The following is an 18,020-nucleotide window of genomic DNA, read 5'->3' as shown; positions in this document are numbered from 1 at the left end:
ACTTTATTATCTCATTCAGCCCAGCCAGGTTGCCCATACCTATAGTTACCTGTGATCTGCTGGTCAAGGAAACAGAAATTCCCTTAGATAATAAGGTGTGAGCTGCCCATGATAAACAAATTCATCTAACGCCACTGAAGTGGAAGATGATGCATTCGAAGTCAGTAGAGATAAGAGAAGAATTGTCCCCATGTGTGTTCATTGTAATGGGAGCTCAGGAGGAAGACTACATTAGGAATTCTTGTTACTGTAATAACCACTGGCCCATTACAGTTTTGAAAACCTGCCAATAAAATCTCCACTGTGCTGCCAAAATAGCACTAGTCAGTGGCAGCGTGATTACAACTTGGCTACCATAGTGGGGTTGCTCAGTGTGTTGCAAGGGTAGATTTTGACTGAAAAGACTACTCCTATTGCATGCTAAAACTGGAGCTGGTATTGCTTCAGGACTAACCAATCATCGCTCTGTGTATGGGAAGTTCCAAGTTGATCATCTGTCACATATTGGCATTTTCAGTAGTAGTAGAGGAATCCCCCCAGTACTCCGACCGCTGTGGCTGTGTTATGAGAGGAACATCCATCTGCGGAGAAAGGTGTTGAACATGGCTTACATGATGCCTACACAGGATGACTTGTATTCCCCTTCTTCATTCCTTATGCATTTGAAAGACCAAGAAGGCCTACTGCTAAATAACAGGACTGGGAGTCAGGACTCCTCTATTCTTTTCCCAGCTCAGCCACTGGCTTAGTGTTTGACTTTGGGAAAGCCAGTGGGGCTCTCTGTGGTCTAGTTTTCATAGCCGTAAGATGGGGACAGTGCTACATTCCTACCTCCCAGGAATATTGTGAGGCTAAACTAATGTGTGTAAAGTGCTTTGAGAGCCACATAGGGAAATCCTTATAAAACTGCAAAGTATTATTAAGAATGTGAAATCATCTGCATTTCTGTGTGAATGGCTTTAGTCAATGTGCCTACGTGCATTTGATAAATGTACAGGATTTCTGAATAGGATATGATCAATTAGAGGAAAAGCTAGCAACCAAGAGGATTAATATTGAAGTTTCTAGATAAGGAAAATAAAAGGCATCATTTCTGGTGTCTGCAGGTGTTAGATACCCTACTGGTAGAATTACAAAATTGTACAGTTTGAGTGCCACTGAAGAGCCTTCTCATTAGCTTCTCACTATCTTAAAAATGCTAACTTAGACACAATGGATGGTGTTTACTCCATTACCTCCTACAGATGTTGTATTCATCAAGCCTTTCAAATACACTTTTCTTGACACTTGTGTAGTGAGGTGATATAGAATATACTTTGAGTACTAGTTATTTGTCACTTATTACTCATGCTGTGGGGATTGTCACCTAACTCACCTACTTCTGCTCCCTAATTATCATAGACTCATAGGACTTGAAGGGACCTCGAGAGGTCATCTAGTCCAGGCCCCTGCACTCAAGGCAGAACTAAGTATTATCTAGACCATCCCTGACAGGTGTTTGTCCAACCTGCTCTTAAAAATCCCCAATGATGGAGATTCCACAGCCTCCCTAGGCAATTTATTCCAGTGCTTAACCACCCTGACAGTAAGGAAGTTTTTCCTAATGTCCAACCTAAACCTCCCTTGCTGAAATTTAAAGGACTCCCAGTCCAATAAAGAGTTTGCAAGATGTCCCAGTGTGAGTATCTTATTCACATGAGTGAATATTTTATTCACATGACTACTTGTGACACTGCCTCTTTTTGTGAACATTCTTGTGGGGGAGAAACAAAGTTGCTTATGCCCATGAGGGAAACAAACAAAGGTGGCTGCAAATATCATAGAAGCAATTTCACCAATTGTGTTTGTGAATGTTCTTGCAGCACACGTCCAGCTCCAATCACAATGAAGTTTATGGGGAGCCCAACACCCGAATGTTTTCACTGGCTTTACCTGCAAACACCTTCTCTCTTCTTTTAACTCTTCTCAATAGTTGCTCTTGGTCTTTCACCCTGGATGGGTGTTCAGAATTCTCATCTGAGAAACAGAAAGATTCCTTTGCATGAAAGATCTAGGGACACAGCAGGATTGTTCTTCTCTAGCATCAAGCACATACATTCTCCTTGAATTATGTATTGCCCGACATAGCTTTTAAGCCACTTCTTCCCATCTTCCCCTCTCGAGGTGCCTTCAGAACACAGGCCTTGGGGAACAAATGCAGAGGTTCCCATTTAAAAGGATACCTTTTAAAGACCTACTGAGGCCTCGTGCTGAATGTAAGATAGTTTATTTGCATTGGCCTTGAGTGTGTAATGGTGCTTTACATAGAAATAAAGGTCTGGGTTAAAGGTGTTAAGAGATTACCCTGCTGAAATGCCCTATATTTCTTGTATTTATGTTTCAGATTAAAAAAAAGTTTTATTTATTCTAGGCATTAGAATGAGTAAAAAGAGCTTAATTTCCTATGCCTTCACCTGATTCTGTGATCTGATCCAAAGTACAATAGAGGCAATGGAAGTCCTTCCATTAGTTTTAGGTGAGGCCCCTGCTGCTTACTCCCCTTCTGAAGTCACCGCTCTCTTGTTAGTAACATCACAGTTGGTTGCTAAGCAGATGATTATAATGTCACAAACAGAGAAGTGTGATGTCAGCTGAGCAATACGCATCAGGAACATGCTAATGTCAAAAGAACCTATACGATCCAACACAATTCTTGAGCTGAATACGACTCAGTGATTGTAAGTGGCTTTGAACACGGAAAGGGATAAAGATTGTTCTTATTCCACTGGCAAACTATAGAACACATTTCAGACATAAAAAAAGTTCGGGGGCAGAAAGCAATGCTATGAAGCAGCACTTTGATTTGCATTGCATGCCTCACACTCTTGGATCAAGACTGCTTACAACTTCTGATTTCAAAGGACTAAGTCAAGAGATTCACTCACTGGGCTTCCCAAAGCATCCCTCCTCAGGCTTCTGCCATGTGAGAATGGTCTCCAGCCAGCTAGGTTTGTAGAAGTCAGAGAATCCAGACATACCACAGAACATAACTGAGGGGGACATAAATCCACAATTCAGCTATCAAACACTACAGCATCTTTACAAGCTCAGCCTCCAGAAGGAAAGACACTCAAAAATCCTTGGCTAATAGGGTCCATAATCCTGCCAGCCAGTCCTATTAGATAGGTGTCAGTTTGACAACTTGTAAGTTCCTCTTCCTTCAGGAGGCCACTCATACAAATAAGAGATTGGGGCAGGAGAGGGATTGTGAAAACTATTAGATTAAATAGTTCAACTCCTGGCCAATGCAAAATTGTTCCCGACAGCATATTTTTCTACTGTCTTTTACCCTTTAGTTTTAAAAGTCACAAGCAGTATGTCTCCCACCACCATTAAAACCAAAAACCTAATTAGCCTGGGGCTATATAAAAGCCTCAGGGGAGGAAGCCAAAGGGGAGCAGAAAGAAAGGGAAAAGGCAGGGAGTGGAAGTAGGGTGGCAGTTCTCCCCTTCCTCCTGCTTGCAGATGATGAAGGGCCAACTGTACATGGTGAAACAGTGGTGGGAACAAGCCTGTGAATAAACTGCACCAGTGGATACTAATTCCAGAGTCGGAGTGATTTTGTGGACTTAGCAGAGGCAGGAGCCAATGAGGCCTTGCCACACTCTGCTACAGATGTCTAAAGACACGCTTGTAAAACCATGGAGAGGCACCTCAGCAAGTGGTCTAATTTCTAGATGTGCAAAATGCACACTAGAGTCATTGTATGCAATGTTGTTGTAGCTATGTCGCATCCCAGAATATTAGAGAGACAAGATGGCTGAGATAATATCTTTTATTGGACCAATTTCTGTTGGTGAGAGAGACAAGCGTTCCAGCTTATAAAGAGCTGAAGAAGAGAGCTTGTCTCTCTCATCAACAGATGTTGGTCCAATAAAAGATATTACCTCACTCACCTTGTCTCTCTAGATTCATTGTCAGACAGCAGCTCTGATTGGCTTCCAGCTGACAATTTATTTAATGCTATAGCTTTAGATACATAAATCCCAGAGTTGAAAATATTGGCCTTCAATTTATAGTAATTGTATATAACAGAAGAACGTGAGCTTATTCTACGTGTACATGTCATCCAGCTGCAGTTAGTGAAGAGATGCAGAATGTAAGATACTAGTTAAATAACCCTTCATGAAGCTTTACATGGAGTATGGTTAACTTCTTTAGCATAACTAATATTTGCTGTACCCTTAGGTTAATATTTCATCATTGCTTGGATAAATAGCTTGATTTTATTATCATAAGTCACAATATGCTCTGCTATTGCTTCACTGGGAATAGGTTACATACTATTTTCCATGAAGAGGTCTCGAGAGGAAAACCTGAACCCAGTACTTTCGATCACCAGGTTTATTTTCATCATGCTAGCACAGAAAATATTCTTGTAATATTGGGCCCTCAGGAACAGACGATCCGAGCAGCCTTTCTAGGTATAGAAGAAAACCAGGGTATTGTATTGCATTTTGTTGTTTTTTTAAATTTCACATTGGAATAGGGACGGTGAGATCTGATAGTTGTGATTTGCAACTGCAGATGTGATTTTGGACTTAAACACTATGAAATAAGCTAGTCTGAGCATCCCATTCATCAGGAAGTCATCTGCTTGGACTGTGGTCTCTCAATTTATTTAATCCGGGCATCTTTACTAATCCAAAGCGGACAGTGGGGGCACACATTTCTGCAACCTGGAATGGTATAGACATTGGAAGTACAGAGTGAGCATCAATCCATTGGCACATAGTAATGACAGGTGAGATGATAGCAGCTTGTTCTCCTGGCTATCACTCATAATGGTTGCCCAGTGCCTAATTACAGTTGTTTAAATACTGTATAGGTAAAAAATACCAAACAATGAAGTCTTGAAAACTGAAATGTTGAATGAACGATGGTAGTAATGGCAGTGGGGGCTGCCCCCGGTCATCACGATGGCTGCTGTGCCAAGCCTAGGAAAAAGATCCCCACCATGGAGCTCCCTAGCACCGAGTCAAATTTCTTGAAGTAGACACTAGGGAGAGAAATTGCCTAATACTGTAGGTGGAAGGCCGAGTTGTGAAGGTTAGGGGGGAACATTGGATTAAAACATACAGGTGCTTTCCTTGGTGTCTTATGCAGACCTCCAGAATTCAGGGCAACTGTGTGTGAAGGGAGGGCCCCAGAGCCCCTTCGCTGTCATCTGGTTTATTTGTAACTCTAGATCTACCTCAGCTTTACAATGCTCAAACCAAGTAACTTGACCCTCTCTTGATTGGTTAGTTAATTTAAACTTCTGTTGCTTTGGGATCCACCCTGTGGTGCAGTGTGCAGGGAGAATGGGTTTACTTCACTGGAGAAAAGGCCTCTTCATTCTTGCTGCTGGGAATTAAGTTTTTTCCCACCTCTCTACCTTCTAAATTTTCCCTCTGCTCACCTCCTGTCTCTCTCTCTCTCATTATCTTTTTATCACTGACCCCATTGCCTTCCCCCCGCCCCAATCCAGTGGGTTATGCTTTAGGGCTGGTTTTGGATTTAAAAATTGAGATAATTTAGTCTGACAGTCCCATTCAGCAGGGAGCCATCTGCTTGGACTGTGGTCTTTCAACATATTTCATCTGGTATTCTTAACTAGGCACTCTGGCCAATTTCTGTGTATAGGTTACAAACATAATCCTCCACACATTTGGTGGAATCTCATTCCTCTCTGCCACATTTTAAGCATCTTCTTGCTGTACATAATCCACTAAAATGATCAGCTGCCTCACAGACAAAACACAGCAGTGCTGAGCTAGGTAATATGTGGTTCCTGTTTGTCTCCAGACACACACAAATGAGTAACTGAACCAGGTTTCCCTCATCATCCAGGTCTAACTCTGCTATGAGTCTGTATTCCTGGGTCACCTCCTGCCTCCCCACCTCCCACACACACCTGTCCTCTGCCAGATGAGCCCCACTCAAGGTCTTCACCTCTCTTGCCTACATCCAGATACTCCCGCTTCAATTACATTGGAATGAAAACAATATTGGCTGTATTCACCCTAGAACTAAACAAATGGACTACCCTATAGTCGTTCCCTACTGGATCTTCCTCCTTTCCCTCTTAGCTGTTTCTAAAGTCCTTCATAGCTCCTTTCCTAGAGAAACAGATGTTTAATTCTCTGTCTGCAGCTGAAATCCAAAGTACCAGTTTAAGCGGCCAACTTAGAATATGATGGTGTCTCCTGAACAAGTTTGTCCTGTTGCCTCTACACATCTAGTTTGTCCCACATAACTATATTTTGTATGTCCATTTCCTTCCTTCCTTCCTTCCTTCCTTCCTTCCTTCCTTCCTTCCTTCCTTATTTCTCTCTGGAGTCATTGTTCCCAAGACCTTCCTTGCCCTCCTGCATATCCAGGTCAGCCTTCTAACTTCCCCTTTCCAACCCTGTCAGAACTGCAGTCAACAAACACTCAGAAAGTCCACCCAGCCACATCCCCATGTTGTATCATGTATATTTTCCCTGTGATAGCTGCTAATCCTCAGGTAACACAACTTGGCACTTACCATATCTGCAAACATGAAGTAGAAAAGCTGATGTGACAGGGAGTAATCTGAGCATCCAAACTTTGTCATGATGTTCCTACAGGCCCTGGTGACAATGCAGGACTTGCCATTATCTTTCCTGTTGAACAAGCAGGACAATGGTAATGAATAGCTCAAGTGTCTGAAGACAAGACTCCAGTAACTAAATGTAAAGGTGTACTCTCCTCTCAATGCATGTGCAGAAGAGTTGAACTCCCGTTCATCATTTTATGAATGTAAATGCAGGTTAAAGAGGAGGGAAGAAGTGCTCCAGAGAACAGAAGTGGTCAAAGAATATCTGTTGATAAGGAATAAAACCTACCAAGTTCCTAGCAAATATGTAAAGCATTTATCACTCATTTCCTCTGTAAAACAGCTGATGCCGTCAAACATGGAGTAGGCAAGTGAGGAGTTTGTTTGGTTCCACGAATGAGGAAGCATCCAAAAATTTCGTCCTAAAATTGGCTCAAATTCTGAAAACAAATCAAAGAAGAAAACCCATAAATAATGAAGTGGTAGCAAGGGTGACACATTCCTTGTTATTCAACCTTACTGCCTTCTGCTTTGCATTAGCAATGGTAGAACATTTTGTGGAGGGTTCTCCCTATTGCCTGGGCACTCAGATACATCCCATATGCCTCCATTTAAAGATTTGTGCTTCTGTGTGCTTCTGATGAGACAGTTACTGTGATGTACTGTACCACAGAATCGTGCATTCTCTTTATGTCCAAAGAAATGGGAACAAGGTTAGTCCTTAAAGTCAGTGATGGCCAGAAACGATTATATGAATCTATTTGGAAGGATTTTGAACCGTTATATCTGGGGATGCAATAAATCAATTGCAGAAAAATGTCATTTTTGGTTTTTAACAATAGTTAAAAGGCCATGCACCTGACAGCTCAGAGATGACATAGCTAGGGAAGACATGACATAATCAGTGGATTTAGTACAAGTGACTTCAAAGAAACCTGTATCAGAGCCTTAGCGAATTTCCCAAGGCTACACAGTAAGCCAGTAGCAGAGCCAGGAACAGCACCCACAAGTTCAGACTCAGTTCCTTTCTAACCACTGAACACCTTCCTTTCCTAAGTGTCTACAGGAATATGATGCACAGCAGATGCCTCTGTCTCTGATAATTATTTGTTCCTTTTCAGAAGCTATAGCACCTGCTTCATAAGGCAAAACAGATGGGGAAAACATTTCCATATAAACACCTCCAGTGTAAATAATAAATGCCCTTTTGCACATACCCCCTCCCCCCGCAGAATTGGTACCACTTAGTTTTACTTTTGAAATACTCTGGGTCACTCTGCTCAAGAGAATGAGTCGCTTTTTCAATCAGAGAAGACAACTTCTTCACCAGCCTTTCAACTCGGACCTGCTGAGATAGTAATTCATGTTCTGAGGCCCATTTCTCCAGGGCTCCTTTCAAATGAACTGCAGAAAGAAAGACAATGAGGTTTTGTGTATGATCATAGCCTTCAAGTGCTTTTGTATGTACAATAATAACCTGATTGAACTTGTGACAACGTCTCCACTTGGTTAGCGGGTTCTTCACCCTAGAGTATTATCACACTTGAAGTGAACTGTTCCCCTCCAGTGAATAATCAGTTGGATCCACAAACCTATCCCTGTTACCTTGGGAGAAGAAGGGAGGAAACTAAAGCCACATTAAATGGTTGTGATGATCTCTTCAGGGCACTCAGATACCGTAATGAAAAGCATGACATTATTTGGCAGGTGGCACAGTTATACAGTCTTGCAAGTGTGTGTGTGTGTGTGTGTGTGTGCGCAAGCAAATGTTCAGTCCTGGGAGGACAAGCTGTGTTCATTTTTGATAATGCAAGATTCTGTGCAGAAGCAGCTGTCCTTGGAGAAGGAGTTGTAGGAGAATTTGCTTTCCAACTTGGGCTCTGTTTAGAGTCAACTGTTGCTCCTTGGGAACCAAGCATTGGGGTTGGTCTTAGATTCTTGGAAGGAGGGATTACCCTGCATGCTGTTTGACCATCTCTGTTCCAGGACGTCTATAGGTGGGTAAATAAAACAAGTTATGCTTAGAATATATCCAGAGTCCATATCACTGGTTTCTACTCCACTGGGAAGCTGATCTGAAATGCCCCAGACATCCCCTTCCATACAGAGGAGGGATGCTACTAAAGTCAAAACAGGACACTGGTGTTTGAAAGTAGAATCAACACTCTAAATGCTTAGACAGAGAGAGAAAGACAAACTGTTAATGCCCTGTAACACATTCAAGGATTTATTGCTGCCAGAAGCTTTCAATCTGCCTCATAGATAGGGCAGCCTAGACTCGCACTTGTTCCTTTGGTGGGAGCAGTGTCAAGGGTCAGAAAAGACATGGTAACATTGCGGGTATCTGAAGGAATTGGTAAGGCCCCATTGTCTAAATGCAACTTTAATGGCACCCTCATACCACAGCGACTGATTCCCTGGGAGCTGGTGACAGGCAGCGCCATCCACTAAAAGAACAATTGGTGTCAGTCCTAGTCCCCCAGTGTCTTTCAATCCACACCCACCTGCAAGTCAGCTAATAGCAGAACGGTAGCCCATTGCAGTACCATCTTCCTGGGCAGAATGTCCTGTGCATAGCTTCTGGATGAGTGACGGCCTGTGAGAAGAATCCGGACTTCCCAGCCACAATGACAGCCAAGGCCCATGACTGTCAGGAAGCATTAATGTCTCATATGGGGAAGGCAGTGTTGCCAACTCTTGGGTTTTTTATTTTTAAAGCCCTACCTCCTGAAGTCATGGTATTACATGAGGCCCACAGAGCAGAAGGCAGGGAAAAAAGGAAATAATATATATCATCTAAAATCTCAAGATTTTAAAGCAAAATCTCATGATTTTTTGAGGATCTGACTGACATTTTTTGAACACTTGGGGTTAGCATTGCTGGGAAAATAAGATGCCTCCAAACTCTCATTTTCTGTGCTACCTACAAAAGCCTTGACCGGGCTTCTGGTGTGCACAGCCCACTGCCGATCATGCTGATCCATATTGTCTCATCATTCACTTGTACTCCCTTGTCTGACTGTATCCATCTGTTGTCTCTTGTCTTATACTTGGATTGTAAGCCCCTTTTGGGGCATGGCCCATCTTTTGGTTCTGTGTTTGTACAGCACCTAGCACAATGGAATTATGGTTCATGATGCCAATGTATTTAAAAGGGCTACAGAGATGATCCTGGCATTTACAGGCCGGTAAGCCTGACTTCAATACCGGGGAAACTGGTTGAAACTACAGTAAAGAACAAAATTGTTGGACACATAGATGAACATAATTTGTTGGGGAAGAGTCAACATGTTTTTTGTAAAGGGAAATCATGCCTCAGCAATCTACTAGAATTCTTTGAGGGGGTCAACAAGCATGTGGACAAGGGAGATCCAGTGGATATAGTAGTGTACTTAGATTTTCAGAAAGCCTTTGACAAGATCCCTCACCATTGTCACCAAAGGTTTTTAAGCAAAGTAAGCTGTGATGGGATAAGAGGGAAGGTCCTCTCATGGATTGGTAACTGGTTAAAAGATAGGAAACAAAGGGTAGGAATAAATGGTCAGTTTTCAGAATGGAAAGAGGTCAATAGTGGTGTCCCCCAGGGGTCTGTACTGGGCCCGGTCCTATTCAACATATTCATAAATGACGTGGAAAAAGGGGTAAATAGTGAGGTGGCAAAATTTGCAGATGATACAAAATTGCTCAACATAGTTAAATCGCAGGCAGACTGTGAAGAGCTATAAAAGGATCTCTCAAAACTGGGTGACTGGGCAACAAAATGGCAGATGACATTCAGTGTTGATAAATGCAAAGTAATGCACATTGGAAAACATAATCCCAACTATACCTATAAAATGATGGGGTCTAAATTAGTTACCACTCAAGAAAGAGATCTTAGAGTCATTGTGTATAGTTCTCTGAAAACATCCACTCAGTGTGCAGCAGCAGTCAAAAAAGCGAACAGAATGTTGGGAATCATTAAGAAAGGGATAGATAATAAGACAGAAAATATCATATTGCCTCCATATAAATCCATGTTATGCCCACATCTTGAATACTGCAGATGTGGTCGTCCCACCTCAAAAAAGATATACTGGAATTGGAAAACGTTCAGAAAAGGGAAACAAGAATGATTAGGGGTATGGAACGGCTTCCGTATGAGGAATGATTAATAAGACTGAAACTTTTCAGCCTGTAAAAGAGACAACTAAGAGAGCATATGATAGAGATCTATAAAATCATGATTGGTGTGGAGAAAGTAAATAAGGAAGTGTTATTTACCCCTTCTCATAACACAAGAACTAGAAGTCACCCAATGAAATTAATAGGCAGCAGGTTTAAAACAAACAAAAGGAAGTATTTTTTCACACAACGCACAGTCAACCTGTGGAACTCCTTGCCAGAGGATGTTGTGAAGGCCAAGACTATTACAGGGTTCAAAAAAGAACTAGATAAGTTCATGGAGGATAGGTCCATCAATGGCTATTAGCCAGGATGGGCAGGGATGGTGTCCCCAGCCTCTGTTTGCCAGAAGGTGGGAATGGGCAACAGGGGGTGGATCACTTGATGATTACCTGTTCTGTTCATTTCCCCTGGGGCACCTGGCATTGGCCACTGTTGAAAGACAGGATACTGGGCTTGATGGACCTTTGGTCTGACCCAGTATGGCCACTCTTATGTTCTTATGACTAGTACTCTTGGTGCTACGATAATAGAAATAATAATAATAAATAATAATGCCAATCAGCCTTAAACAAGAGATGGTAGGCCTTTGTTCAAGAAGCCATCACTTGACATTAATATCCTTGCCAATTACTGCACCATCTCAAGGCTTTCCTTTTGGAGGAAGGCTATACAGGCTGTGCTTGGGCAGATCTGGATTCTTCCAGTCAGATCCTTACCAATATGGTTTCAGGTCTATGTATAATATGGAAATCGTTGTGCAGGTAAAAGATATGTTAATGGCTGCTTCTTGAGCAGGGAGGCTGGACTAGCCAAACAGAGTCCACATGGAAAAAAAGCAGAGTTTGTCAGTTGTCAAAAAAATCCCTGTATTGCTCAAGGGCTCTCCTGTGCCACTGAAGCATGTAGGGGCTGATCAAACAGCTGCAAAATGGTAGATAAACACCAGCTTGTATATACATATATAAGCTAACATAATGAGGGTGTGCTGCCAACATTCTAACCCCCCTGGGCCATTACCAGCTGTCTATTACCAATACACACTTTCATTCTGTTAGCCTATCTAGCCATATATAAATAACCCAGTGGGTTCAAACTCATCCTGTGATGATGGCAAAATGCATTTTTAATTAGGGTTTGACCGCAGTCCCTATAAAAAAAGCATAAAATCACCTTTCTGTTTTTCTTTCTTCACTCTGTTTCAAAGATTCTTTGTGACTTGCTTTTCTCCCTAAACCCCCCATCTCCCCACACCTCTATGATCCTCCCTGATGACCAGCTGGAACAGAAACCCCCTCCCTGTCTGTTGTGTATTCTCTTCCTGCATACTCTCCTGACTTTGTTCAGCCCACCTACTCTGTATCCCTCTCCTGGATCTTTTGGTCTCACCTTTCCCCTCTTTTGCGTGTAAGCAGAGTCAGGATGGGCTCCACCCTGACGTCTGGTGGTGAGGTGTGGCAAGTTGTGGAAAAGAACTTCAGGGGCTGATCTCATTTGCATAGGCACACCCACCCCACCTAGAATGAGGCCATAACTGCCCAAATGGTCACTTTGGTTGTTGTGGGATCCCCAGTGTCTCTGTTATTGGGGCGGGAAGAATAAATTGTTATTACCCTGATTATGGGAACTGTGCTTGGAACTGTACTTGGCCTTTTGTTATGATGAAGGGACTCACCATCTACTGAGTAGCACTCGCTAGGCAAGGGACACGGGTTCCAAAACTCTGTGACTTGAGACAGGTATTAGTTTCTGGTGGTGTGGGCCCCTTTGTGAGGGCCTGAAGCACCAATTGCATTTCCCTCTCCCTCCACTGTAGAATGTCAGAGCTAATTTTGGGTCTATTAAGAGTCTTGCTACAGGTACTGTGCTGCATTCACTTTGGCCTTATGGTGCACCAGCACTAAGGCTCCCACTACTATGAGCTGAAATCACTGAGCACTGTGTCAAGTAGGGGGGAGCCAGAAGATCTAGAGTGCACTGGTGCTGTTCGTGGATAGGCTGGCGGAGTGTTCGTGAGACGGCGAGGTGAGCAGAGCTGTTCATGAGACGGTGAGCTGTGCAGAGCGGAGCTGGTCATGAGACAGCGGTGTGTTCGTGAGACGGCGAGCTGAGCAGAGCTGTTCGTGAGACGGCGAGCTGTGCAGAGTGGAGCCGGTCGTGGTGGAGCAGAGCCGTTCGTGAGACAGCGTAGCAGAGTAGAGCCCTGTGGGGCAGTCAGCTTCAGGACACGTAAGGTGCCCCTTACCTCTTTCCCCCCCACACAGGCACATTTTAGCCAGACTGGGGAGTAACACTATGCAGATGAACTTTTGAACTCTGGGGCTGGACTTTTTGGACTTTGGGTGATTTGTGGATTGCTGGACTCAAGAGATGTTTGGGTTCTGGGACTCAAGAACCCGAGGGAAAGGATGTGGCCCAATTTGCTGGGGTGGGTCTTTGCTCATGGTTTGGTTAATGAACACTAGTTGTGGTGTTTCCCCAATTTAATGCTGATGTCGTTTACCTCATGTTATTAAAGATTCTCTACTACACCGAGACTCTGTGCTTGCGAGAGGGGAAGTATTGCCTCTTTGAGGCGCCCAGGTGGTGTGTAAGATTTTCCCAGGTCACTGGGTGGGGGCTCGAGCCAGTTTTGCATTTGCTTTGATGAGAGGGAACCCCTGTGTACTGAACCCGGCCCTTGCTGCTATCAACTTGGCCTGGCAGAAGGGTTACATGCATCTCCCTCCCCTAGATTCTTACCTCTCCTCCCTCTCTCCATTTGGCTTCCTATCTCTTTTTGTTTCTCCACTGATCTGTTTTTCTTGCCTTTCCTTCCCCTTTTACTCTCCCACTCCCCTCTGCTCTTGCTTGTCTCTCTTCCCACTGTTGTTTGGGTTTCACAGCAAAGCTTACTGCAGACAGTCTGCAGCTGCTCAGCTCTTGTGAGAGCAACCAGCTGGAATCTTCTGCAGTGGAATAAAGTCTCAGAAATGAGGCCGCCTCATCAGAGCCAACAACAAAGAGTGCTGGGAATTAAACTGGGAGAAAGGTATCAAACCTGAGCTGCAAGGTGTGAATCTGGTTCTGAATTTCTCTATAATTCAGGGTTGTCTGGACCTTGGATTTTGGTATGACCCATTGGAGAGATGGCTCTAGATTTGGGATCCTTTTGCAAAGTTTCCCAAAGTTTTGGTTTGTTTAGCTCCTGTTTCGATTTGGAATCATCATATAATTTTCATTATATTCCTTCTGTAGGCTTCTAGCTGGGGTAGTTTTACAGTTTGAGACCCCCTTATGGACCACTAATGAGACACCATGGTACTCTTCCGCTAATGTGATCAACCAGTGGTTCTGCCATTAATCATCAGAGCATAGCACCACTGAGGGGTGGCACTCTCAGGTGTACTTTGCCTTCCTGAGATACCTCTGCTCTTCATCCCATGCTCTGTAGACAGAGTGTAAGAGTCAGTTCACACACAGCTCTGAGCAGAGGACCGAGTACAGAGGTGACACAAGATTGGCTGGGTTTCAGAAAAGCACCTCTGGTTGTCTATCATCATGTTAGCAGGATAAATGTTATCTTAGCAACAATCCGTAAGCCCCCCTCTCCATCCCTTCCAAAAACTTCATCCTGCCAAAACCAGAAGGGTTGTCATGACTCATGCACTTCATGGTCCCTTATGGGCCCATATTTTGCTATCCTGTGATGCTGGGCTATTGTTGCTTCACTTAAATTCCCCACACAGCTGCTGTCACTGACAAGCCAAGCAGCACCACAGATATTCTCACTTATTACTGGCTGAAAGCAGTTTTTTTTTTTTTTAAAGTAAACATAAAGTCAGTAAGTGCAGCACTCGGGATCAAGAAATGCAAACACTATGACTGATTTGCTGTTGAGCTCTGTTCATGCCCGAATTATGAGCCAGATTCTGATTTAATACTTGGATAAATCTACTGACTTCATAAAATCATAGAATATCAGGGTTGGAAGGGACCTCAGGAGGTCATCTAGTCCAACCCCCTGCTCAAAGTGGAGTTCAGTGGAGTTACTCCTGATTTACACTAATATGAGAGTAAAATCTGACCCAAGTATGGACCAGATCCCAGCCCCCTGCAGAAGATGGTTGGCACACATCCACAGGCATACAGTGGATACATAGGTTAGTCAGTCAGCATAGATAGCTCTACAACTTCTTCTCCTAGCCTCTGTCCTCCTATCCCTGGGCAAGTGGGTATTTGGGGAAAGGATCATGGCCAGAACACTGCTTTGATCCCCAACCACCAGCATGGTCATGGGGTGGCACTGCATCTGGGTACAATACAGAGCAGTAATACTGGCTGCTTCAACTTGCCCTAGCCCTACAATCTTGGAAGCATACAGCTGATGTTCATCTACCTTTGCCTCATCCCTGTTGGTCCTGCCAGAGGAGTATAATATCCAGTATCATCAAGTAGATGAAATATTCTTTCTTCTGCACATTTCATCCTATTTCCCCCTCAAACATGACAAAAACAAGCTGTGACACCTTTTAAAAATGACAATAACCTGTGCTTCCCTAAGGACATCTGCTCAATACAAAGGACAGCTGGAGCACTGCTGTTTTCTTTTAATTTGAGAAACTGATCATTCCAAAATAATTTAAATGGGTGTAAATGTATAAATTGAGAGCCCTTTAATGGTGCTATCAGGAACAAAGGCTTGTTAATAAAAACAGTAATTTTAAAGGAGAGGGTTTCATATCAGGGTAGTATGACATTTATAAAAGCAATTGAGTTACAGTACCTTGCAAAACACGAAATCCCAACACTGCATCTAAATTGATGTCCCTGTATTTATTTGCCAGGAAGAAAGTTGTTTTCTCTAGAGCAGAAATGATAATGCTCCTCATATCAGCCTCACTTTTTGACAGATCAGACTTAAAGAGAAAAATCAGCAGCAAACAAACAGGGAACGACATTTCTGCTTTGCTAGTTTGCTTGGAGAAGATTGTGCAACTCAGAAGACGTCAGTTGTTCACTGCTGTGCTGGGTGACTGGTAGTTTTCCCTTCCCAGCTTAACTATTTTAAGTGCGCTATGGTCTCAGTGAACATACGCCTGGGCCAGCACAAGGGGAAGGAGAGGGGCATGTGTGGTATTTGGAGATAGGGGACAGAGAGGAGGGTATGTGATGGACTGGGCTGGCCCCCAACTGGTATAAGATGTTTGGATCTTATTTCAATGATGGAAGTTAGAGTAGCAGGGGGCCTACTCCAACTTCCAAAACAGCTGGGTGGTTGAGGGATCAGAAAACAGCAACCGACTCACTCACACCACCACTCTGCACTCAGGTGCTGGGGAGACTTGGCCCCTGCATTCAACCATTCTTACTGTTGCTTGGCCATTCCATTCACCTTCAACCTTCCTTGCCACAGCTGTAACATGCTGTGATGTGTTCCATTATGCTTTTGTGCAAACAGCCTGGTACAGAAAATGAAGTGTGTGTTTTTTTATTACTGGGGGGTGGGGTGGGAGGGAAGAGAATCCAATCAAATTTCTGTCCAGTAAATGTGATCGCCCCAGCAGCCTCCCAACCAAGTATTCACCAGCTTCAACGCTGCTTTGCTTCTGAGATCTGACATGTAGTAAGGTTGCTTATCGTTGCAAATTATTGTATAGATTACAAAAACAAAAAAACTGCCTTCTATATGACCAGCAGATTTCTAAACCAAGGATTTTTAAACAGGATTAGAATGTCAAGAGGGATAAATTCAGAATACTTTCAGAAAGGCAGAGGTCGATGGAGCATTTACTGGTTTCAGCAGAGAGCTGGTTGGTCACATGCTGCTGGTTCCACTTTCTTATTTCTGGCAGCTAAATCACATTTAAAGGTGTTAAAAGTACATTACTTTCCTAATATGACTTTCCCAGGTGAGCAATTGCTGCAGTACCCACAGCAAAGGTTTGTGAATGAGAGGGGAGCTGGCTCCATGAGTCTGTGTATTAGCATGTGGTTCACACTATGAAGAGGTTTGTGAATCCCTTCTATACAGGTATATATGAATCCATTTGGTTCTGTGCATTCCCTGAAAAGCCCCAAATTCACTAAGGAAAATGTCCCACTTTGCAACTTCCAACTAGCAGCCAATAAAACTGCTTCATGTGAAGGCTGTTCCATGTAAGACCTAGATTTGAACCCAGATCAATTATAGATAAGAGAGAACCATAATTTCTGCAAGACTTATAGCTCCACTCCTCTGGCATGGTTCCTAAATACATTAGCTTAAACTATAATTTAAGAGAGAACATCCTATTCCTAGAAGCAGTGATTCTTGCTATTAGGACACAGTGTTGTACACATAATTTGATGCAGGTGAAATTAAATATGAAAGCTCACCTCCCCACACACAACAGATCTTTTTCTGCTCTGATAACCACTCCGTAAACGTAATCCTGCAAATATTAAAATGCGTACATGCTACAAACGTAAGAGAAACTTCAGATTTGTTAATACTAAGTTAGGCTAATTCATATAGTTTCCAGCTTTGGTACCACAGACTCTTGGTTTTCCAAACAGGGCATCAATGGGAGCTAATGCTACCGTACTTGGCACTTTGCAGGATTGAGCTCCAGACAGAGTGGTTAGTTCAGCCCTGTGAACATGAGACTCCTCCTGTCTGAGCTTCTAATCACACTGACTGACTGATGTCCAACTACATGACCAATTTTCTCCTTGAATTCTAGAGATATGGAACGAGCCAGTCCCTCTTGGAACAAATACTGGTTATCCAATAGGGTAGAACACCCTACAGACACTCAATGTTATTTTCCATCCTGTCTATTATCAATGCCTTTGAATGCTTCTCCACCTGCTTAGCTGAAATAGATCCATATCCAAGATGAACCCCTGTAGCCATTTCTCTAAACTGTATACATCTGAGTGCTTCACCCTACTTTAAGAGCCTTCGGACCTGTGATCTCTTTAGTAGCTCCACTGTGGACCTTTCCAGAATTTGTGCAGTTGTGTAAACTGTTGACAATAACTCTTGATGAAAACCACACTTGGGAAAGACTTTTTTCGTTGTTGGCCTGGTCCATCAGTTCACAGTGCACGCTCATAATTTTAAACTTGCACATTGTACACTTTTGTCATGTCATTTTTCAGTGACTCACACCTTTTGAAATCTGAAATAACTTAAATTAATGCTCTGAAAAGGACTGGATATGTTTAGTCTAATACTGCTCCTTGAGAGTTTTAAGTATACTGACATTCATGTAACGAAAAGGCCTTTAAT

The 18,020-nt window shown here is 43.1% G+C and overlaps 1 protein-coding gene across 1 annotated transcript; it reads right to left on the bottom strand.

Annotated features, from left to right (window-relative positions):
• Positions 1 to 513: 513 nt before the first annotated feature.
• On the bottom strand, positions 514 to 15,705 carry C10H16orf89 (chromosome 10 C16orf89 homolog). The gene is made up of 8 exons (XM_077829293.1): positions 15,531 to 15,705; positions 7,856 to 8,005; positions 6,891 to 7,041; positions 6,551 to 6,668; positions 4,324 to 4,459; positions 2,925 to 3,029; positions 1,933 to 2,016; positions 514 to 581 (listed from the first exon to the last, which is right to left on the bottom strand). Exons 1-8 carry the CDS (start codon positions 15,703 to 15,705, stop codon positions 514 to 516), a joined length of 987 nt encoding a protein of 328 aa, XP_077685419.1.
• Between the last annotated feature and the right edge of the window lie 2,315 nt (positions 15,706 to 18,020).

The sequence above is a fragment of the Eretmochelys imbricata genome, chromosome 10 (genome assembly GCF_965152235.1).
Source record: "Eretmochelys imbricata isolate rEreImb1 chromosome 10, rEreImb1.hap1, whole genome shotgun sequence".
NCBI classification, from domain to species: Eukaryota; Metazoa; Chordata; order Testudines; family Cheloniidae; genus Eretmochelys; species Eretmochelys imbricata.
Note: the sequence above shows the minus strand (reverse complement) of the source record. Positions and strands in the feature narration are given on the sequence as shown.

Excerpts from the sequence above, each read along its gene's own strand:
- C10H16orf89 (XM_077829293.1), bottom strand. The coding sequence starts at position 15,705 with ATGTCGTTCCCTGTTTGTTTGCTGCTGATTTTTCTCTTTAAGTCTGAT. Across the intron at positions 2,017-2,924 it reads GGGATGCTTTGGGAAGCCCA|ATGAGAATTCTGAACACCCA; the intron begins GTGAGTGAATCT and ends TCTGTTTCTCAG. Across the intron at positions 582-1,932 it reads AAGAGAGAAGGTGTTTGCAG|ATGGATGTTCCTCTCATAAC; the intron begins GTAAAGCCAGTG and ends CTTTCTCCGCAG.